The 22,940-nt window shown below is 60.2% G+C and overlaps 1 protein-coding gene and 2 long non-coding RNA genes across 8 annotated transcripts; 1 reads left to right on the top strand and 2 right to left on the bottom strand.

Moving 5' to 3' along the window:
• The first annotated feature begins 2,933 nt into the window (after window positions 1-2,933).
• CACTIN (cactin, spliceosome C complex subunit) lies at window positions 2,934-19,693 on the top strand. Of its 6 annotated transcripts, none has more exons than XM_077978993.1 (11): window positions 2,934-3,140; window positions 6,352-6,826; window positions 9,448-9,543; window positions 9,956-10,101; window positions 10,999-11,161; window positions 11,251-11,365; window positions 15,642-15,834; window positions 16,730-16,852; window positions 16,956-17,263; window positions 17,928-18,436; window positions 19,367-19,693. In XM_077978993.1, the coding sequence occupies exons 1-10, from the start codon at window positions 2,968-2,970 to the stop codon at window positions 18,416-18,418; spliced, it is 2,283 nt and encodes a 760-aa protein (XP_077835119.1). In that variant the 5' UTR covers window positions 2,934-2,967; the 3' UTR covers window positions 18,419-18,436; window positions 19,367-19,693. The 6 variants fall into 6 exon arrangements, with proteins under 6 accessions (XP_077835119.1, XP_077835117.1, XP_077835118.1 ...); XM_077978991.1 differs by having other exon boundaries at window positions 17,928-18,440; window positions 19,372-19,693; XM_077978992.1 differs by having other exon boundaries at window positions 17,928-18,440.
• LOC144336983 (uncharacterized) lies at window positions 6,946-10,733 on the bottom strand. The gene is made up of 2 exons (XR_013409535.1): window positions 10,564-10,733; window positions 6,946-9,450 (listed from the first exon to the last, which is right to left on the bottom strand). It is a non-coding gene; the product is annotated as an uncharacterized LOC144336983 (long non-coding RNA).
• LOC144336981 (uncharacterized) lies at window positions 19,662-22,909 on the bottom strand. The gene is made up of 2 exons (XR_013409533.1): window positions 22,748-22,909; window positions 19,662-22,193 (listed from the first exon to the last, which is right to left on the bottom strand). It is a non-coding gene; the product is annotated as an uncharacterized LOC144336981 (long non-coding RNA).
• Window positions 22,910-22,940: the final 31 nt, after the last annotated feature.

Here is a 22,940-nt window from a genome sequence, read left to right as displayed (position 1 = left end):
AAAAAAAAAAGGCCGGGCGCGGTGGCTCAAGCCTGTAATCCCAGCACTTTGGGAGGCCGAGACGGGCGGATCACAAGGTCAGGAGATCGAGACCATCCTGGCTAACACAGTGAAACCCCGTCTCTATTAAAAATACAAAAAAAACTTAGCCGGGCGAGGTGGCGGGCGCCTGTAGTCCCAGCTACTCGGGAGGGTGAGGCAGGAGAATGGCGTGAACCCGGGAGGCGGAGCTTGCAGTGAGCTGAGATCCGGCCACTGCACTCCAGCCTGGGTGACAGAGCGAGACTCCGTCTCAAAAAAAAAAAAAAAAAAAAAAAAAAAAATAGCTGGGCGAGGTGGCGGGCACCTGTAGTCCCAGCTACTTGGGAGGCTGAGGCAGGAGAATGGCATAAACCCGGGAAGTGGAGCTTGCAGTGACTTGAGATCCGGCCACTGCACTCTAGCCTGGGGGACAGAGCAAGACTCCGTCTCAAAAAAAAAAAGTAAGATCCTGGCCAGGCGTGGTGGCACAGACCTGTAATCCCAGCTACTCGGGAGGCTGAGGCCAGAGAATTGCTTGAACCTAGGAGGCAGAGTTTGCAGTGAGCTGAGATCGCGCCCCTGCACTCCAGCCTGGGCAACAGAGCAAGACTCTTGTCTCAAAAAAAAAAAAAAGAAAGAAAAGTAAGATCCTGCCTTTAGTAAGGGAGCCCTTGGAACAATGCCGTTTTCAGCACAGCTGTTTTATAAACTGAACATGGAGGTGATCTCGTTTTAAGTTAGTTTGTTTGTTTGAAATGGAGTCACGCTCTATCACCCAAGCTGGAATGCAATGATACGGTCTCGGCTCACTGCAACCTCTGCCTCCCAGGTTCAAGCAGTTCTGCCTCGGCCTCCCGAGTACCTGGGACTACAGGTGCCCGGCACTACACCCGGCTAAATTTTGTATTTTTAGTAGAGATGGGGGTTTCACCATGTTGACAAGGCTGGTCTCGAACTCCTGACCTCAGGTGATCCACCCACCTTGGCCTCCCAAAGTGCTGGGATTACAGGACTGAGCCACTGTGCCCAGCCCATGCAGCCAATCTCTAATGTGCTGCAAGGATGCATCTGAATTTTGGGAAGCACAGGGTCGGGCCTTCGCGTTGTTTTGGACCATCCCAACACCATGACAACCCACATCTCAGGACCGGCAAGGTCATCATCTAGAGTGTCAGGAGATGGTCGTCTGCTTCCTCTGTAAGATTCCATCCTTGCCTTAACAGCAAGCAAAGCATACAAAGCCAGCGTTTGTGGGGATGTTAGGAAGTTGTATTCCAAGATAAGCATTTTATTTATTTATTTTGAAACGGAGACTTGCTCTGTCGCCCAGGTTGGAGTGCAGTGGTGCGATCTCAACTCACAGCAACCTCCGCTTCCTGAGTTCAAGCGATTCTCTGCTTCAGCCTCCCGAGTAGCTGGGATTACAGCTGGGATTACAGTGGTACAATCGTGCCACCATGCCCAGCTAATTTTTGTATTTTTAGTAGAGCCGGGGTTTCACCATGTTGGCCAGGCTGGTCTCGAACTCCTGACCTCAAGATCCACCTGCCTCAGCCTCCCAAAGTGTTGGGATTACAGGCATGAGCCACTGTGCCCGACTCAAGATAAACATTTTAATTTTTTTTTCTTTTTTTTTTTTTGAGATAGAGTCTTGCTTTGTCACCGAGGCCGTAGTGCGGTGGCACAATGTCGGCTCACTGCAACCGCTGCCTCCCGGGTTCAAGCGATTCTCTCTGCCTCAGCCTCCCAAGTAGCTGGGATTACAGGTGCCTGCCACCACACCTGGCTAATTTTTGTATTATTTAGTAGAGATAGGGTTTCACCATATTGGCCAGGCTGGTCTTGAATTCCTGACCTCAGGTGATCCGCCTGCCTGGGCCTCCCAAAGTGCTGGGATTACAGGCGTGAGCCACTGCACCCGACCAAGATAAACATTTTAAAAGTTTGCTTCAATTACCATCATCCTCCAGAAACAGGCCTTCCTAGCTCTGAGTGGTTAGAACTGCAGGGCGTGGTGGTAGCAGCGACCACGGGCTGGGGGAGCCCAAGACGGCACATCAGTGTCTTCTAGGTGCCTCCAGCCTTGCCCTTGAAGTCCGTCCTCCCATGCCAAACTTGTTTCAACAGCAAGTCCCCCAAACCCTGCTCACAACCCTCCCACGGGTCCCCAGCACCCACACCACAAAGCTGGGCAGCCTGGGTTGAGAAGGTAGGTGTTAAATGTGACTTTCCCTCCCTGAGCCTCAGCTTCCCCCCAAGCCTCAGTTTCCCCATCTCTAAAATGAGTTGATGGGGCAATACAAGGAGTTATCAAAGTTTTTTTTTTAAAGCTTAACTCCCAAAATACACAGGTGTTCATTGGCAGGTGGTTCATTGGCAGGTGGTGGAGCATAACGATGACTCTCATAGGAAGGCTTTTCAGTTTCTGTCCCCGCGCCCACCCTCTGCCCTCTGGAGCTGCCTGGTACCTAAGCCCTTCCTGGTTCTTTGCCTTTCGGGGACCTCGCTCCCCAGACACGCCTCTCCTTGGCCACGCCCCTGGTCACGCCAATGAAGTGCCACTTCGGGTCTAGACCCGCTTCTTATTGGTCCCGCCTCCGCAGGCCCCTCCCCCCATAAGGTGCCTAGTTTGCCCTTGCCCGGCCCACAGTTTCTCAGGCCCCCTGAGGCGCGGGGACCCGCCTGGGGCTGCCTCCGACACTGCCTGAAAGGAGAACCCCTCGCCCTGGAGCCTACAATGTCAGTGGAGTCGATCACGCGGTCCACATTTTCAGATGTAGTAGAGAGTCTGGGGCGTCGGAGTCCTTGCAGGCTGTGGCGGCGTGATGGGTTGTTCTCTCCTGGCTCAGGCCCGGACGGGGCAGTCTGGAGAGCGCCGTGAGCGAGAAAGGCCCCCAGCGCCGGCTTCGGCTATTGGTGTCAGCGTCGCGGCCACTGGCCCAGCCGATGGGTCGGGACACACGCTCGCGCTCGCGGTCAGCGGGTCGCCGCGGCCGAAGGCAGCGGAGCCAGAGCGGGAGCCGGAGCCGAAGTCGGAGCAGGAGCCATGGGCGGCGAAACCGGCGGCGCCGGGAGGACGAGGGACGGCGCAGACGGAGGCGGCGGAGCCGGGAGCGTAGGTGGGGTCGCTGCGGGAGCAGCGCTGGGGATCCGGCTCCTACCTCAGGAGCGCCCGACCGAGGGTTGGAGATCCCGGGGAACTGGGAGATCCCCGACTTACTCGGGGAGGGCTTCCTGGAGAAGGGGACAACTGACCACGAGTCGCAGTTAACTTGGCAGCGGAAGGAAGGCGAGAGGCGTTCCAGGCAGGGGACCGGGTGGTTGGAGGGACAGCCCGGAGCCGGGTGAGCGAAGCGGCGGGGAGGTAACCAGAGACCAGATCATATCGAGCCCTTTGTGCTCAGCACATTGGATCTTGGTTATTAGTCGGAGGGAAATGGGGAGCCTTGAGAGGAATTTGGGCAGGGGAGTGACGTGGACTGACTGACTGTGCAAACTTTCTGGCTTTGAGGTGGAGAAGGGATGGAGCGGGGTGGGCAGGAGCGGCACCAGAGGAGGACGGCACGGTTGTCCAGAGAGTAGATGATGGCAGCCTCGATGAGAGAGAGGCTGTAGGCAACCACAGCGGGGAAAGTGCATAGATTTCAGAGGGATTCTGGAAGTAGAGGTGACAGCATTTGCTAATGGAGGTGGACTGTGGGAGGGAAGAAGACTCGGTGTCAGCTGGCAGGATTCACAGCTGACTCCTAGTACCTTAATCTCAGCTTCCCCACTGCCCACGGTCCTTTGCTTCTGGAGATGGGACACTTAGTCGGATTTGCCTTGAGCTGGGTCCTGTACAGAGAAACCAGAATGGTGACAGGGACTGATTCCCAGACCGGGGCTCCAGTGCTGGCTCAGCCCCTTCGTGGCTGTGACACTCAGGCCAGTTTTGCCTCACTCTGGGCCATGTTCACTCATCTGCTGTGGTTGTTTGTTTGTTTGTTTGTTTTTGAGACAGAGTCTTCCTCTGTCGCCCAGGCTTGGGTGGAGTGGCGCCATCTCAGCTCACTGTTACCTGTGCCTCCCGGGTTCAAGCGATTCTTCAGCCTCAGCCTCCCGGGTAGCTGAGATTACAGGTGCATGTTGCCAACCCAGCTAATTTTTGTATTTTTTAGTAGAGCTGGGGTTTCTCCATGTTGGCCAGGCAGGTCTTGAACTCCTGACCTCAAGTAATCCTGGCCCTCAAGAGATCTCCCAAAGTGCTGGGATTACAGGCGTGAGCCACCATGCCTGGCCATAAGTCTTGTTTTTATTTTTATTTTTTATTTTTTTTAATTTTTTTTGAGACAGAGTCTCGCTCTGTCACCCAGGCTGGAGTGCAGTGGCCGGATCTCGGCTCACTGCAAGCTCCGCCTCCTGGGTTCACGCCATTCTCCTGCCTCAGCCTCCCTAGTAGCTGGGACTACAGGCGCCCGCTACCTCGCCCGGCTAGTTTTTTGTATTTTCTAGTAGAGACGGGGTTTCACCGTGTTAGCCAGGATGGTCTCGATCTCTTGACCTTGTGATCATCCCGTCTCGGCCTCCCAAAGTGCTGGGATTACAGGCTTGAGCCACTGCGCCCGGCCTGTATTTTTTTAGTAGAGACGGGGTTTCACCGTGTTAGCCAGGATGGTCTCGATCTCCTGAGCTCGTGATCCACCTGTCTCGGCCTCCCAAAGTGCTGGGATTACAGGCTTAAGTCACCGCGTGCGGCCATTTTTTTTATTTTTGAGATGGAGTCTCGCTCTGTCCCCCAGGCTGGAGTGCAGTGGCCGGATCTCAGCTCACTGCAAGCTCCGCCCCCCGGGTTCACGCCATTCTCCTGCCTCAGCCTCCCGAGTAGCTGGGACTACAGGCGCCCGCCACCTTGCCTGGCTATTTTTTTTGTATTTTTTAGTAGAGAAGGGGTTTCACCGTGTTAGCCAGGATGGTCTCGACCTCCTGACCTCATGATCCGCCCACCTTGGCCCCCCAAAGTGTTGGGATTACAGGTGTGAGCCACTGCACCTGGCCGCATAAGTCTTGTTAATGTCATCTTTGTGTGTTTTTGTCTGCCATTTTCTGGTAGTGGAATTATTTGCAATAATTTGCCACACTAGATAGAATTAATGTTAGAATTAATGTTCAGGAAAATTCAATCGAATTTGTGGCCAATATTTAAGGGCTCCGCAATGATTGGTTTCAACATAGTTTAGATTTTTTGGTATGAGCTTAATGGGTAGAACATTTAACAAAATATTTGGCAGTTCTGTGTGTACAAAGATGCCTAAACGTGACTGGGTGCAGTGGCTCACATCTGTAATCCCAGCACTTCGGGAGGCTAAGACAGAAGGCTTGCCTGAGCCCAGGAGTTCAAGACCAGCCTGGGCAACATAGCAAGAACCCCTCTGTTCAAAAAATGTAAAAAGTTAGCTGGGTGTGGTGGTGTGCGCCTGTAGTCCCAGCTACTCAGGAGGCTGAGGCGAGAGGATGGCTTGAGCCCAGGAGGTCAAGGCTGCAGTGAGCTCTGATCGTGCCACTGCACTCCAGCCTGGGTGACAGAGGCAGACCCTCTCTCTAATGAATAAAAATATAGACCTTGTCTCCAGTAGACTTTGTGTCTAATAGACCCTGTCTCTAATAAATAAAATTAAAGGCCCTTGAACCACCCCTGGGGTTGTGCATCTTCCATTCCCTGCGCTCTATTGTGTTAACTCCTGTCCATCCTGTGGGACCAGTTCAAATGCCACTTCCATCTAGGAAGCCCTCCCTTGACAACCTAGATGCGTTCGGGTCGCCTGGTTCATACCCTTATAACTCCTGCACCACCAGCCCCAGCCACCTCCCTGCCGTCGCCTCCTCCCTCTCCGCCACACTCTGTCTCAGCCACACAGCCTCCTTGTTGTTCTTACAAGGTGCCAAGTCAGTGCCTCTAGGCCCTTACTCTTGTTCTGCCTCGAACACTCTCCCTCCAAATCCACCCATCGCTGCCTCCCTACTCCCTCCAGACCTTGGCTCAGTGTCAGCTCCTGAGAGAGCCCCTCTCTGCCCTGGGCCCTGCAGCCCCAGCCCCTGTGCTCGGCATCTACTCTCTGTGGCTTCTGCCTCTGCCTGCTGTTGCATGGTGTGTTTATTTATTGCTCTCTTCCTTGTTGGGACCCACCAGAGGGTAAGCCCAGGAAGACAGAAGCCATCAGTATTTGAGTCACTGCTACATCCCCAGAGCCTAGAACAGTGCCTGCCCCCTCCCCCTATGGGCACCCAGTAAGCATCTGTGGAGCAGATGACAGCAGCAGGCACTGAGCAGGCGTCCATGGGTCCTCTCTGCAGGTCAGATTCGGAGGAAGAGCGGTGGCAGCACTCAGGGATGCGAAGCCGGAGCCCCCCGCGGTCCCGGTGGTGCTCGAGGGATGGGTCCTCTCAGTCAGACTCGGGAGAGGAGCAGTCACGGGGCCAGTGGGCTCACCGGCGACGGCGTGCGCGCTCCTGGTCCCCTAGCTCCTCAGCATCCAGCTCTGCATCTCCACGGCGATCCCAGAGCCCCCGGGCGGCCGCGGCCGCCCTGAGCCAGCAGCAGAACCTGCAGGAGCGGCTGCGCCTGCGGGAGGAGCGGAAGCAGCAGGAGGAGCTGATGAAGGCCTTCGAGACGCCCGAGGAGAAGCGCGCACGGCGGCTGGCCAAGAAGGAGGCCAAGGAGCGCAAGAAGCGGGAGAAGATGGGCTGGGGTGAGGAGTACATGGGCTACACCAACACCGACAACCCCTTCGGAGACAACAACCTGCTGGGCACCTTCATCTGGAACAAGGTGGGCCCCGCCGGGTGGCGGCCTCTGTCCCTGTAGCATTTCCGCTGTTTCTGGAGACCCCAACACTTGAGACACTCCCAGCCCGCACTCAATCATGAAAGATCGCATGAGCCAGCTTCTGCCGCCATCAGCTTTTTTTTTTTTTTTTTTTTTTTGGACACAGGGTCTCGCTCTGTCGCCCAGGCTGGAGTGCAGTGCGTGATTGTGGCACACTGCAGCCTTGACCTCCTGGCCTCCAGCGATCCTCGTTCCTCAACCTTTTGACTTTCTGGGACCACAAGCACCACCACCATGGCCAGCTAATTTTGTATTTTTTTGTAGCGATGGAGTCTCACTGTGTTGGCCAGGCTGGTCTCGAACTCCTAAGCTCAAGTGATTTTCCCACCTCAGCCTCCCAGAGTTCTGGGATTACAGGTGTGAGCCACTGCGCCCGGCTCACCATCACTTTCTTGCCATTAGCTGTGTCTCTTGCGGTGTAAGCTTCAGCTATTCTTTGCCCCGAACACCAGCCCAACCTGAAACCTGTCTGGAGAGCCAGCTCTTGGCATCACGTACCCAGGACAGGGTTCCACAGTTCCAGGTGCTCTGTCGTCTTGAGCTGGTTGTTTCGTTCTGCGCCTCGCATGTAACCACTAGCCACACTGGTGGCAAAAAGCAACAGAACTTTTCATCTCTTCGTTCTGGAGGCCAGAAGTCCAAAATCAAGGCGCGGGCAGGTGTGGGCAGGACCGCACTCCCTCCGGGGGCCGAGGGGAGGCCCCTCCTGCCTCTCCCAGCTCCCAGTCATGGCTGGTGATTCCTGAGCCCTCCCTGGCTCGTAGCCGCAGAACCCGGTCTGTTCCTGTGTTGCGTGGCTGGCTCTCTTCCCATCTCCGCCTCCACACGGCCTTCTCCTCCGTGTGTCTGTGTCTGAATGTTCCTCTTCTCGTGAGGATACCAGGCGTTGGATGAGGGCCTGCCACCTCCAGGATGACGTCATCTTACCTACGTCTGCGAGACGTCATCACTTTTTTTTTCTTTTTGAGACAGAGTCTCGCTCTGTTGTCCAGGCTGGAGTACAATGGCGCGATCCTGGCTCACTGCAACCTCCGCCTCCCAGGTTCAAGTGATTCCCGTGCCTCAGCCTCCCAAGTAGCTGGAATCACAGGCGTGTGCCACCACACTCGGCTCATTTTTGTATTTCTAGTAGAGATGGAGTTGAACCATGTTGGTCAGGCTGGTCTCGAGCTCCTGACCTCAAGTGATCCGCCTGCCTTGGCCTCCCAAAGTGCTGGGATTACAGGTGTGAGCCACCGTGTCCGGCTAAGACCTCCTTTCACATAGGGTCACAGTTATAGCTACAGGGGTTCAGACGGGGATGTGCCTGTGGGGGACACAGCTCATCTGAAGCAGCGCCCACTTGTGGAGGGGGTGGAGCAGGCAACGGGTGGGCTGGGCCGACTGCACCTGCTCGCCGGTTGTGCAGTTGGGAGCTGTGGGGTCCCCAGGTGGCTTCTGCCCAGTGTCATCTGAGAACACAGCGGGCTCCTTCCGCCTTGGGGCCCTCACCCCGCTGCACCCCTGCCTGGCCACACTCTGCCCCTTCCCGGGCTGTTCTCTTTTGTCAGGCCTCAACTGACATGTCCCCCCTTGAGAGAGCCCTTCCTGGCCCCTTGCTCCCCAGGCCCCCCAGGGTTCTTTATTGAGGCACCCACTGCTGCCTGGCACTTCATCGCCACTGTGTGCTGTGCGCCTGCGGTGTGCTGGGCACCGCCGTGAGCCCTGGGAGGGCAGCCGTGGAGGAGGAAGATGCGGTCATCATTAACACTTGTGGAAGTGGCCCCAGGCTGGGCTGGATAGACCACAGAGTGGCCTGGGCATCTAGGGGGTGGTCCCCAGCCGGGCAGCCTGTGTCCCTGGAGGCAGGTTCTTCTGGGTGGCAGGGGGTCCTGGAACACCCTCATGGCGACGGGGCGCCTGGAACCTGGGGAGGGTGGTTGGGAAGTGGGGGCTCCGTACCAGGCTCCTAGATAGCTGCTGGAAGAAGCCAGCTTTGAGGGGCTCCAGGCTGGGACGGTGCCCATCCATGGCTGCCCTGTGCCCTGCTGTGTGGGCCGGGCCCCATGACCCCACAGGTTTGCTTTCAGAGCCGCTGCTGCCTCCACTCACTGTTCCTGCCCCCCTCCACGCGCAGTGGGGGACCCTGACTTGCTGAGGTCATGGCCTTCACATCCGAAGCAGCCAGACTCCTGGGTAAAGCGAGTCAGCAGGCCCGGAGCAAGGCTGTTCTGTTGGGGGCTGGGGAGGCCCTGATCGAGGCCCTCCTGTTGGGAGTTGGGGTGGCCCCAAGCAAGTCCCTCCTGTTGGGATTGGGGTGGCCCTGAGTGAGGCCCCTGTTGGAAGTTGGGGTGGCCCCTTCTTCCCCTTTGCATACACCTCACTCCCAGTGGGGCTCCGTGTCTGTGCTGAATTGGATCCACTTGGTTTCAGGAGCATTGAGGAGGGGGTTGGAAGACGTGCAGTGCGGGCAGGTTGCCTCTCTCTGCAAAACGAGGGCCGTGGTCAATCTCTTGGACGAAGGAGCCGAGGAGGGAGGCGAGGGGGCAGGTCTGTGCTCAGACGGGTGTGCTTGGTGCTTCCAGGCCCTAGAGAAGAAGGGGATCAGCCACCTGGAGGAGAAGGAGCTGAAGGAGCGGAACAAGAGGATCCAGGAGGACAACCGACTGGAGCTGCAGAAGGTAGGCGCCCACCAGCCTGCTGGGCAGGGCCCTCCCTCTCCAGGGCCTGGAGGCCCACCCCCTGTGGCGGAACTTGAAGGGGCTTAGGTGGGAAGTCCCAGGGGCTGGCTTCAGGTAAGGCTGGATCCAGGGTCTCAGACCATGGACCCAGGAAGCCGTTTCCCTCCACCTTGGCTCTGCTGGCCTCGGGCCTTCACTCCGAGATGCTCCCTTCAGGGTCGCCGAGAGGACCCCAGTGCTCTGAGCTGCTGAGTCTCAAGGCAGGAGGGCCCTCCCTTCCCAAGGTCTGTCCACCAGCACAGGCATCTCCGGACCAATCCCTGTGCCCAGGGCAGCCAGGTGGGGGCTGGGCCCCCATCGCAGCCCAGCAGACCCCACGGCCCCGGCTGCCCTCAGCCTCCTGTGCCTGCAGGTGAAGCAGCTGCGACTGGAGCGGGAGCGCGAGAAGGCCATGCGCGAGCAGGAGCTGGAGATGCTGCAGCGTGAAAAGGAGGCGGAGCACTTCAAGACGTGGGAGGAGCAGGAGGACAACTTCCACCTCCAGCAGGCCAAACTGCGGTGCGCCGGGGCCTCCCCTCCCCCGACTCAGACTCGAGCCAGGGCCGGGCACTGGCTGGCACCCTGCACCCTGTCTGGAGGCCACTGCTCTCCCACCCCTCAGGGTCCCACGCGGCACTTCCTGGAACCTTCGCTTCCTGACCCCTTCCCGGGCAGCGAGGCTCCTGCCTCCTGCCCTCCCCCGCTGGACTGGGTGCAGAGGAGACGGGCCCAGGTGTACGGCACCCCACGCCACCGTGCGTGCTGGACGCCGGGCCTGCACCGACCGCGGGTGTCCCTCCCACACTCTGCCCACGAGGGCGGCGCCCCTGTCCACCCGGTTTACAGACAAGGAAGCTGAGGCTCCGGGGTATTCCTGCTTGCCCTGGGCCCTGTGGTGGGTGACATCAGGCTCCTCCCAGCTCAGGCCTGCCTGGTGACGGGTTCTCTTGGGTTGGACCAGGGGCCGCCCGCCACACGTACCCCTGCAGGCCCAGAGCAGAAGCCCTGGCTCTCCGGCCCGAGTTGTCTGCCTGGGGGAGGAGGTGGTTGTGAGGCAGGGAGTGCTCTGGCCCCTCAGCCTGCCTCTGCTTCCGCTCCTCCACTCTTCCCCATCACCGTCCACATAGAAGCCGCCCTCCCGGGCACAGCCCAGAGGCCCTCCAGGAAGCCCCTCCCACCTGGCCCACGCTCCGGGCCCACGCTGTGTGCACTTTGCCCTGCTGGCCTGTGCCCTCTGGCTGACCCGGCTCACTCTACCTTGTGCCTCCTCCTCTTCCTGCAGGAAGCCTTCCCTGACCACCCCCAGCATGTTAGGCCCCCTTCCCAGCTCCCACTGGTGCAGTCACCCCAAGGGCAGGGCGTTCAGCGTGGAGGGTACAGCCCAGGCTCTGACACCACCTTCCCCGCTTCCCACAGCTCCAAGATCCGCATCCGGGACGGGCGGGCCAAGCCCATCGACCTGCTGGCCAAGTACATCAGCGCCGAGGATGACGACCTGGCCGTGGAGATGCACGAGCCCTACACGTTCCTCAACGGCCTCACCGTGGCCGACATGGAGGACCTGCTGGAGGACATCCAGGTACCCGGTCCCACCCGATGCTCCTCCAGCCTGCACACTCGGCCCACCCCAGCCACGCTTGTGCCCTGACCCCCGCCCCCTGCCCCCAGGTCTACATGGAGCTGGAGCAGGGCAAGAATGCCGACTTCTGGCGGGATATGACCACCATCACCGAGGACGAGATCTCCAAGCTCCGCAAGCTGGAGGCCTCGGGCAAGGGGCCAGGTAACTGTGGGTGTGCACCTGGGCTCTGGGGGAGCTGCGGGGGCTGCAGGGTTCACCCGGAAGCCTCAGACTTGCTGTGGGGCCTGGTGCTCTCTTCAGGCCTCAGTTTCCCCAACTGGAGCCTCCCCTTCTGGGCCGAGCCACCAGGGGGCGGCAGCAGCAGGCAGTAGGCCCTGGGAGGGGTGCAGGGGGGCGGGCCTCTGTCTGGGGTGCAGGGCCAGCAGCGTCCAGATCCAGCATCCGGTAAACGATGGCTCGGCGGTGCCTGGCCTCCCGGAGCTGCAGGGCTTTCTGCTCGGGTTTCAGTGCTCACGGTGGTCCTGCCTGTGTGAGCAGGTCTCACTCCACGCGGCCTGAAGGCCGTGCAGCCCTGGTTCAGGGCGCTCCTCCTCCCACGGGTCAGTCCATGCTCCTCCAACCTGATGGGCTTTTAAAATCACGTTTCCCTCCCCTCCGTGCACACATATGGTCACCCGGGACGCTCTAAAGCGTCTACCCCGAGCACTGCAGACATTCGGGCTGGGCCGTTCCCTAGGGTGGGGCCGTCCTGGGCACTGCGGGGTGCTGAGCAACGTCTCCGGCCTCCACCCACCCCGGGTCAGGAACATCCCTAGTCCTGACAACCGCAGATGTCCCAGACATCACCCAGAGTCCCCTGGGGGCAGAATTGCCCTAGATGGGACCCCCCGTATAAAAGCCAACCACAGCAGCCCCGGCCCCTCTCCCCCAAAATCCACACCCCAGCAGCTGCTGTAACAATGCCTGGCTCTCATGGGCCACGCATCCCTGTCAGCAGACCCGGTCCTTCCGCTGCCCTCTCTCTCAGGCCTTGGCTGCCACCAGCCCATGGTGGCCGAGGATCCCTGGAGGCTGGGTCAGTGTCATTTACAGCCCTTAGCATGGTCTGTGGCAGGTCCTTCTAGGAAAGAGCCTGTGACTTTCCTCTTTTCCAGGGGAGCTTGTCTTCCCCAGAGGTGGAGGTCACTCAGCCGTCCCGTCCCTCCAGTGGTTGCCTCGGTGGGGCGCATCCTCCCGTAACCTCAGAGAGGCAGGGCAGTTCTCCAGCATCAGAGATGTGTCCGTAAGGGTCTTTGTGTGCTCCTGCTGGTGGCAGTAGGGCTGGAGAAAGACTTCTGGGGGCAGCACATTTTCCTTCAGAAGCCCCAGACCCTACAGGCTGGCTGCAGGAAGCCTGGGAGGTATTTCCACCATTGCCTAGGCCCTGCCCTCTCCCATAAGCCTGGGAGGTATTTCCAGCATGCCCCATTGTCCTAGGCCCCAGCCTCTTCCGTCCCTTCCATGGCCTTCTGCCTCCACCACGTCTGCCTCAGCCCACCTTCCCCCTCACACATTACAGCTGGGGACCCCAGGTGGCTTTGGTGTTCTCTGAGGGAGTTTTTCTGATTCTCCTTTCAGCATGATTTCCAGGAGTAGGGAAACGAGGGGTCTTGATTTTGCTGTCCCCCCAGAGACCCACAGAGCCTCTGTCTTGGTCTTCTTAAATTAATTGCGCTTTTTCTTTTACTTTTCATTTTTCAGAGACAAGGTTTCGCTCTGTCGCCCAGGCTAGAGTTGAGTGGCATGATCAAGGCTCACTGTAGCCTCGACTTTCTGGGCTTAGGTGATCCTCCCGCCTCAGCCTCCCTAGTAGCTGGGACTACAGGCACTTACCACCATACCCAGCTAATTTATTTTATTTTACTTATTTTTTGAGAAGGAGTCTCACTCTGTCACCAGCCTGGAGTGCAGTGGTGCGATCTCAGCTCACTGCGATCTCCGCCTCCCAGATTCAAGCGATTCTCCTGCCTCAGCTGCCCAAGTAGCTGGGACTACAGACGCGTGCCAACACGCCCAACTAATTTTTGTATTTTTAGTAGAGACGGGGTTTCACCATGTTGGCCAAGATGGTCTCAATCTCTTGACCTCATGATCCACCCGCCTCAGCCTCCCAAAGTGCTGGGATTACAGGTGTGAGCCACCGTGCCCAGCCACTTTTTAAATTTTTTTGTAGAGATGGGGTCTCACTGTGTTGCCCAGGCTGGTCTTGAACTCCTGGCCTCAAGCAATCCTCCTGCCTCATCTCCAAAAGGGCTAGGATTAAAGGCGTGAGCCACTGCATACTTTTTCTTTTCTTACAAAATTATTTAAGTTTTTTATTTCTGTACATTATTGGGGAACAGGTGGTGTTGGTTACATGAATAAGGTGTTTTTGTTGTTGTTTTTGGTTTTTTTCTTTTTCTTTTTGAGACGGAGTTTTGCTCTGTCGCCAGACTGGAGTGCAGTGGCACGATCTCAGCTCACTGCAACCTCTGCCTCCCGGGTTCAAGTGATTCCCCTGCCTCAGCCTGCCAAGTAGCTGGGATTACAGGCGCACCACCACACCCGGGTAATGTTTTGTATTTTAGTAGAGACAGGGTTTCACGATGTTAGCCAAGATGGTCTTGATCTCCTGACCTCGTAATCCACCCACCTCAGCCTCCCAAAGTGCTGGGATTACAGGTGTGAGCCACCGCGCCTGGCCAGTTACATGAATGAGTTCTTTAATGGTGATTTGTGAGATTTTGGTGCACCTAGCTTTTTCTAGGAAGTTCTAACCCTACAGTAGGTTGTGCAGTAGAAAATGGGTGTCATCCCAGCTCAGCCTCATTAGCCTCCCACCCTGTATAGGGCCTGGCCTCTCTCCACGCAACCCTGGGGCCCTTGGCCTGCACCCCCAGCCTCTAGCAGCTGCTGGGGCCCCCCTAAACCCTGTGGGTCCCCTTGTGGGCATTCGGGAGGTGACCAGACATGCAGCAGCACGTCCAGACCGACTTTCTATAAACGCTGACTCGGCGGCGCCTGGCGTCCCGGGAGCCGCGCAGCTGGGCTCTTCTGCTCGGGTTTCAGTGTTCGTGGCAGCCCCGCCTGTCCGAGCACAGCCACGCTCTGCTTGGCTGCGGCTGCCACAGCTTCCATTGCCACTTAGGGCCCAGCAAAGGGGCTGCAGCTCTGGGTGCCGATTCCACGGTCCCAGGTGATTGGCTGGAGGGGAGTCTATCCAGTCCCCTATGGTCTGGGTGTGGGCCTCTTGACCCTCTGTCCGCCAGTGGGGACTGGAGAAGGCAGGTTTCGAGCAGGGTGCCTGTGCTGGTCACCTCCACCTGGTGTGTCCCCAACAACCATACACCAAGCTGCCTGTGGGCCCAGCACGGTGCGGGGAGCGGCAGCAGCGAGCCTCAGTGCCCGCCTCGGGAAGCTGCCATCGCTGGATGGTCAGGGAGGGCTTCCTGGCGGAAGGGATGTTCTCACTGAGCATGGAGGATGCGAGGAATGCAGGAGGCGAACGGGACAGAGAAGGATGGGTGGCTGGCAGGAAGCACAGCGCGTGCAAAGGCCCAGAGGTGGCAGGGGTCAGGCATGGGCAGCAAGGGGGCAGGGTTGTGAGGTGGGGGCAGGGTTGTGAGGTGAGGCCAGACCCAGCGGGGTGGGTGGCAGTGTCCTCAAAGCAGCCCTGAGGCTGCCAGCATGCCACGTGGTGTGGGCAGAGCACGTGGAGGCAGGCTGGGCTCCAGCCTCCCAGCACCCACTCCCGCCGTCAGTGGCCTCCCCGTCTGTCGAGGAGGGACTTGAGCCTCGGGCCCCCGGGCCAGTGGTAGATGCCAGACAGACTCCCTGTAGGATGGGGGGCGGCCCCAGGACTTCCCCAGGGGCCAGCAGGGCGGCCTTCTTTGCCAGGGCAGAGCTCCCTGGATCATTGGGCTTCACAGAGGGAAACCAAGGCCCAGAGAGGGCAAGCCACTTGCCCACAGTCACACAGCCCAGGCTGGCAGAGCAGATCTGAATTCCAGAGAACTTGGCTACCGAGCACACCCCTCACCCCCTCATGGGCTGCCCAAGGCCAGGGCAGAGTTGCGCCAGGTTGGTGGGCCGGGCCCACGACCAGGGTTCCCAGACCCACGTCAGACTCACCTAGGGAGGTCATTCTCAGGGCTGAGAATGCCAGTTGTGGCCTCCCCGACGCTAGGGGCCTGGGCCTCCAGGCAAGGCAGCATCTGCATTTTAACATGGCTCCCAGCCTCCGCCCACCCCTCCCCTCCGCTGCGGCCAGGGCGGGGGCAACCTGAGACCAGGGAGGAGGCGGGACCCCTGTGAGGGGAGGGAACGGGACTGGATGGGACCCCTGTGGGGGAAGAGTGAGGGAGAGGGACCCCCCCCCATGGCAGGGGAGGAGGCCCTGATGGGGTGGAGGAGCATCCAGGCAATGTGGAACCACCCCCATGGCCCCACCCCGCTGCAGGTGAGCGCCGCGAGGGGGTCAACGCCTCCGTCAGCTCCGATGTGCAGTCGGTGTTCAAGGGGAAGACATACAACCAGCTGCAGGTCATCTTCCAGGGCATCGAGGGCAAGATCCGCGCTGGGGGCCCCAACCTGGACATGGGCTACTGGGAGAGCCTCCTGCAGCAGCTGCGTGCCCACATGGCGCGGGCCCGGTGAGCACTGGGTGCGGGCACCAGGGGTGGTGCCGTCCAGGTGGGGTGGGTTTCGCCCCTCCTGGGTCCTGGGTGGGGTGGGTCTCGCCTCCTCCTGGGTCCTGGGTGGGGTGGGTCTCGCCTCCTCCTGGGTCCTGGGTGGGGTGGGTTTCGCTCCTCCTGGGTCCTGGGTGGGGTGGGTCTCGCCTCCTCCTGGGACCTTGTGGGGTGGAGGGGCAGGAAAGTGCCAACTGGCCGGGGCCCACCTATATGAGTGATGAAGGAGGGCCGGGGGTCGCGCAGGCCCGCCCCCTCGCGGGAAGGCCCCAGGATGCTCCGGTGCCCTCACCCGGAGTCCTGAGCCCCGTTGGTCTCACAGGGCTCCCCAGGAGCTTCTGCCGTTTAACGAGTACTTGGCTCCAGCAGCCATGGCATCACGGGAAGCCCTGAGGCCGCCTGCCTGTCCACGCTGCCTTCCACCCAGGCCCGCGCCCTCCCGGCGCTATTGCCTCCTGGCCTCTGGCTGTGTACAGATTCCTGGAGTGCTTTTGGCACCGCTGTGTAAATACATGTTTCCCTTGCTAATCCGTAAACGTCTCTAAATTTATCATGCTTGTTGGCTGGTGTCCTGCTGGGCCCCTTCTCCTGGCCAGCCCCAGCCACAAGACACTGAGACTCCAACGTGAGACCCAGACCCACCCCTCCCTGCCCCAGGATGGTTCTCCGGGTAGCTGGGTCCCCTCGTCCTCGCTCCCATAAGCCTTGACCCTGAACTGGCCAAGCGTCCCAGCCAGAGCTGTGGCTGCTCGCCACCTTCTCAGGGTCTTTGCAGCAAAAAGGGGGGTGAGAATCTCTGTGGGGGTGGGGCGCGGAGCCCCTTCGCCTCCACGTGGGTGACCCCGGCCCTGCATCCCAGGCTGCGCGAGCGCCACCAGGACGTGCTGCGGCAGAAGCTGTACAAACTGAAGCAGGAGCAGGGCGTGGAGAGCGAGCCACTGTTCCCCATCCTCAAGCAGGAGCCTCAGTCCCCCAGCCGCAGGTAGGCCCGGCCCGGCCGGCACCCCGGGACGCCGATGCAGATGCGGAACAGGATGGAGGGGCCGTGGGCGGCCTCCGCCCCTCCAACGCTCTCTCCTCCCCAGCCTGGAGCCTGAGGACGCGGCGCCCACCCCGCCCGGGCCCTCCTCGGAGGGCGGCCCCGTGGAGGCCGAGGTGGAAGGCGCAGCCCCGACAGAGGGCGAGGGCGACGGCGACGGTGAGGGCGAGGGCGAGGGCGAGGCGGTGCTCATGGAGGAGGACTTGATTCAGCAAAGCCTGGATGACTACGACGCTGGCAGGTACAGCCCGCGGCTGCTCACGGCGCACGAGCTGCCACTGGACGCGCACGTGCTGGAGCCGGACGAGGACCTGCAGCGCCTGCAGCTCTCGCGCCAGCAGCTCCAGGTCACGGGTAAGGGCGGGGCTGGAGGCCAGGGGGCGGGGCCAGTGGGTCGAGCTGGGGGCGGGGCTGGAGATGCAGGGGGCGGGGCTCCTCCGGCCTCATTTCCTGGGGGAAGCCCCTGGCGTCAATGGGGAGCTGCTCCATTCTTGTTCCCCGGGTCTCTGAGCATCCATTCAGTCACCTGCACGTGCCCTGGGGCGTTCACTCATTCATCCTGGGCTTGCTGGCCCGCTGGCCTTGGGGCCACAGGTGGTGGTAGCTTTCACCGGCTGCTGTCCGAGCACTCCCTGGGCGGCCTCCGTCCTAAGACAGAGGAGAAAATACCAGCTTCAGAAAATTCCTGGGCCAGGACCCCCTCGGGGGTCGTGCGTGGGGCTGGACTCCGCAGCCAGGCCCTAACCACCAGGCTCTCCTGCTGCTTGGCGGGGAAGCGCGCTGCGCTTGGTCCCCACCCAGGAGGACGATAGATAGGACAACCAAGGTCCGGGGCCCAGGGTGGATAGTGCGGGTCTTAGGGTCCCCCAGGCCCTGTCCCCCACCATGTGCCTTAGCCCGCCCCAGCCTGTTTCCCTTTTGTGGGAGACACCAGCGGCCTCCCCTGTCAGAGAGGCTGGGAGGGAGGCCAGGACGCAGGGGGAGGCCGAGGCCCGGGTGAACGCCGTCCCGCCCACAGGAGACGCCAGCGAGAGCGCCGAGGACATCTTCTTCCGGCGGGCCAAGGAGGGCATGGGCCAGGACGAGGCGCAGTTCAGCGTGGAGATGCCGCTCACCGGCAAGGCCTACCTGTGGGCCGACAAGTACCGGCCACGCAAGCCGCGCTTCTTCAACCGCGTGCACACGGGCTTCGAGTGGAACAAGTACAACCAGACACACTACGACTTCGACAACCCGCCGCCCAAGATCGTGCAGGGCTACAAGTTCAACATCTTCTACCCCGACCTCATCGACAAGCGCTCCACGCCCGAGTACTTCCTGGAGGCCTGCCCCGACAACAAGGATTTCGCCATCCTGCGCTTCCACGCAGGGCCGCCCTATGAGGACATCGCCTTCAAGATCGTCAACCGCGAGTGGGAATACTCGCACCGCCACGGCTTCCGCTGCCAGTTTGCCAACGGCATCTTCCAGCTGTGGTTCCACTTCAAGCGCTACCGCTACCGGCGGTGATGCCCCGGGGAACGGCAGGCAGGTGTCCCCGGGGGCCGCAATAAAGGGACTTTGGTGAAGCTGACAGTCACTCCAGGGCCACTGTCTGGGCTGAAGGGCCACGGGTTCACGTCTCACCTCAGGCTGCATCTTCCCCTCGCCGGGCCTCTGTTTCCCCCTATGTAAAAGGAGGGTCACCGTAGAGCCTGCCTTGGTGAGCTGAGGACACGCTGGGACAGGCTGGCCCAGGCTCCCGATGCATCGGAGGGGGCGCTGGGGGCATCTTTAGAGCACGAGGGCGGCCAGCAGCTGCCAGCTGACCTCACTGCCCAGGCGGACACACTCCGCTGCCCCTCAGCCAGGCTGGGTGTGGGGTCCACAGGCCCTGCCCCAGTCGGCAGCCACACAGGTGCCCTGGAGATGGGCCAGCGGGGCCCAGGCTTGGCGGCGCCAGGCTTGTGAGAAGCAGGAAACTCAAGGCCAGCCCCGACACATCACGGGGCACCCATTGGGTGTGAGGCAGAGCCCGCGGCTGTGGGGCAGCTCCAGCCCTGCCCACAGGCCACCCTCACCCGCATTGGCAGCATTGAGGCCAGGACGCTGCTGGCACCCGATCCGCCACTGTGGAAGAGACCATCTGTGGACACCCAAACTCTGCAGGGCCCGTCCCCCAACTCACTGTGCTGGCTGTGGCTCCATTTCCCCGCAGCGGGGTGGGGAGGGTGCGTCGGGGTGCCCGTTCCTCTCATGGTCATGGGAACCAAAAGCCACTGAGCCGTTCTCCCCCAGCCTCCGAGCACAGGGCCTGGAGGGCAGGGGCTCCCCAAGCCTGGGGGTTGGAGAATGGTGAGGGGCTTCCCCCAGGGATCCCCCCATCTGGCCTGCTCACAGGGCCTTGGGGCAGGAGACCAGTGACCCCGAGTTCTGCCCATATCAGGACAGTAGCTTCTTCTCATTCCCCTTTCTCAGGCCAGGAGGGCCGAGGGCCACACGGATGCCACAGCCCAGGTTGGAGTGGCCCAGCCGGCAGGCTTGTTCCTTCAGCATCTGATGGGAACATCTCCAAAGGAAGCAAAATGGAATGTGCCTCCCGGACCCCCAAAGGGCCACTGAACCTCACCAGTCACCAGCCCCAGACCACCCACAGCCCCGCCCAGACGCCCTGCCTCATCTGGAAATAGTTTCGTTTGTTTCTCTAAAAAGACTTTTGTAGGTGGGAAAAAAGATATTTTATTCTCATGGAACTGGCCTATTGACAAGATTGCATGTTTTTTTAATAAACGTTTTATTTTAGAATAATCTCAGGTTTGCCGAAATGCAGAGTGTAGCGTCCCCAGCGCCCCACACCCACTGCCCTAGTTGCTGGCAGCGTTTGTGCCCTAGTTGCTGGCAGCAACACAGCACCCAACTGGGGCCCGGTGGTCCCTCGGGAGCTGCGTTAGTGCCCGGGTCTGTCTTTGCCCCCCACCCCCTCTGCGTTGCTTCCCACAGTGGGGTGATGGTCCATTCCCCAGACGACGGGAGGGAGGGTACAAGGGTGGACACAGCTGCCGGCCTGGGCCCAGGCTGTTGTGGCGGCAGCGCTTGGCCATGCCTGGAGACATTCATGGTGGTCCCGCCTTGGGGCTGCTCCTGGCGTGGAGTGGGTGGAGGCCAGGGATGCTGCCCAGCGTGCCGCAGTGCCCAGGATGAGCCTCCCCAAATGTCCTCACTGCAGCAGGCAGAGGTGGGAGGCAGATCCTACACTCCCCCCGGTCACTGGTCACCTCCCAGACCCGGCCTCTAACAGGATCCCAGGAGTTTCTGGCACAGGGCTTGGGAACTGGCCAGGGAAATGCATCTGATCAGAGTCCCCTCTCCACGCTGCAGACCCTGACCAGCCTCCTCCAGAATCCCAAATCGCATTGCAGCACACACGGCACTGCCATCCCCGGCCTAACCTTTAGCAGACATCACAAGTCGATAGCAGATGGCCAGAGCCATCTTAGAATCCTTTGGGCAGCCTCTTGCGTGAGTCCCTGGCCAGCTCCACCGCCGATCAGGACAGGCTGCTGGGAGCAGGGCTGAGTCCGGGCTGGACTCGGGAGGCACTTTTTCTTCTTTTGAGACAGGCTGGAGTACAGTGGCGTGATTGCAGCTCTACATCCTCAACACCACAAGGCACTTTTGAGCCCAGAGTGGTGTTTGAGACAGGCTGGGTTCTGTAGTCACAGCCCAGGTTGTGTGTGCGTGGCTGGCGCAGTCCAGCCCGTACCGGGCCTAACCCAGACCTCACACCAGCAGTATGTGACAGTATTTACTTCCATTTGGCTGCTCGGGAAACTGAGGCCCACAAAAGCCCACGTTTTCGAGCCCAGAAAGTGGCAGAGCCAGTATTAGAAACTGGGTTTCTCTACCTTGGAGAATGCCAATCCCAGACCACCATCCCTGTCCCTGCCTCAGTTTCCCCACCTGCCCCTGCAGAGGTCTCCCCAGCCCCAACATCCTGCTCCCTCCTCCTCACGTGCCCTTTGCACCCCAAGGGAGATGGCTGTCATCTAACTGGCAAGGCATATGATTTGCCAGAGGCCTCCCAGGGCAGGGGGCACACAGGGCTCAGGCCAAGCTAAGGAGCCTGGGGGAGCAGGGCACCAGGGAGCTACGGAGGGCATGTGAGCCGGGGAGGGCCTCCGAGCTGGGTGTCAGGGAGACTCTGTAGGCAGACTGGAGGTGGGGGCCAGGGTTAGGCTCTGCACACCCCCACCCCATCTGCCCCATGACTCCCAACCCTGGCCCCAGGTTCACCCAGTGTCCTGGAAGCTGCTCCGCCCCCACCCCAACTTCCTGACTTTAGCTGTGTCCAGAGCTAAGAATAGAAGCTCCCTGCCCGGTCCTTGCGGAAACCGCAGCCACGGGGGGCACATCCTGAGCCTGGCCTCTGTTCCCACCATCTGCCCTCCAGCCCCTCACAACTCCGCCCACCAGAGCCTCCTGTGCTCCCATTGAACCCGAGGTGCCTGTGGGGGGCGGGCCAAGACCAGGAGACCTCCAGCAACCAGCCCCAGACGACTGGGAAGCCCAGCGCTCATGTTCCAATCCCACACGTGGGCGTGGCATCGTTCCCCCTTCGTGCCTCAGTTTCCCCATCTCTAAAATGTAGAGTATCTTTACCCCCTGCCTTGCAGAGATGTGGTGAGACTTAAGCTAAATGCAAGTGTCATTCTCTGAACCCTGCCCAGGCTGTTTCCCCGAAGAGACATTGTCCTTGTTATCTCAGGGCCAAGGATGGAGGAAGTGGGGACAGGACAGCCTTCCTCCACCTCTCACTGCCCCCTCATCTGGAGCCCCAGCCCCACATCCTCCTCCCCCCACATCTGCCCTCCTTGCAGTTAGTGTAGCAAGGGCCTCACGCTCTCTTTTGCCTCCAAAGCTTTATACATGCATTTCCTGTCACTGCCATGTATCCCAGACCTGGGGAGCTCCTATTCATCTCACAAAACCCCACTTCCCATGCCCTCTCCTCACAAGATGCCTTCCTAACTCACCTCTGGGCTTCCCTAGACCCTGTCACTTCCTTTGGCCCAGCCCTGACTCCGAGGGGCTAGAACAGTCTGTGTCCAGTTCTTTCTCCAGCCTAGGGCATCCTGAAGGGCAGACCTGGTTTCAGGTCTCACTTGGAGCTCATAATTGTCCCACTGTATAGGCTGGAACACAGAGAGGCATTGGGGAGAGTAAGACTTGGAGATTCAGGTCGGCTTCACGGAACAGCGGCCTTGGAGCCAGGGTTTTGCCAGATCCATAGGAGTTGGACGGGCTCCTTGCCAGGGAAGACAGAAGTTGTGTTAAATGGCTGGTGACTCAATGGGATGGAGCTTCGGAAGGGAGATTGGGTGTGGCTGAAGGCCAGGAGGAGGAAGGATAGTGGGCGGGGTAGCCGGGGAAGGGGCTTCCGGACTGGGCTGACGAGAGGACCGGGCCAGGGTGGGAATCCCCCTCACTCAGCCTGGACTTGCAGCCCTCCCGGGCCCAGGGGACTGGGTGGGGTGGAGTCAGGGCCAGGCCAACTTGTCCGGTCCCTAACTCAAGGTTGTGTCTGGCTCTGGTGTGCAAACAAGGCCAAGGAGGCCAAAGCACCCCCCTCTGCAAAGAGATGGTCCCAGGCCCTGTGTCCCGCACCTTCTCAGTCATTCCTGTCCGGCTCCATTCCCTCCTTCCCCAGCCTGAGCTGGGGGTGGGCAGGAAAGAGTGCCCATCCCCCACTGCCGCCGCCCGGCTCCAGACCATTCCTCCTCTGGCTCCAAAGCCACCTCCCAGCCTCCTCCTCAAGAGACTCTCCCATGCAATGCCATCACCCCAGCCCTCCCGGCTCACCTGCTCTGGGACCACCTTTCTCAGTCTGGCTGTGGAGTCTGGTGCAACCCCCATTCCTCTGTCCTCCTACCCCACCCCTGGAAGGGGCCTCAAACACGTCCTGCATGTATTAAGCAGGGCATAACACTACTGTGTGCCGGGCTTCAGCCACCCAGTGCATTTGGAGCCCTGGAGTCTGGGCGCCCCCGGGGCG

The sequence above is a fragment of the Macaca mulatta genome, chromosome 19 (assembly GCF_049350105.2).
Source record: "Macaca mulatta isolate MMU2019108-1 chromosome 19, T2T-MMU8v2.0, whole genome shotgun sequence".
In the NCBI taxonomy this organism is placed as follows: Eukaryota; Metazoa; Chordata; class Mammalia; order Primates; family Cercopithecidae; genus Macaca; species Macaca mulatta.
This window is presented reverse-complemented; position numbering and strand designations above follow the sequence as displayed.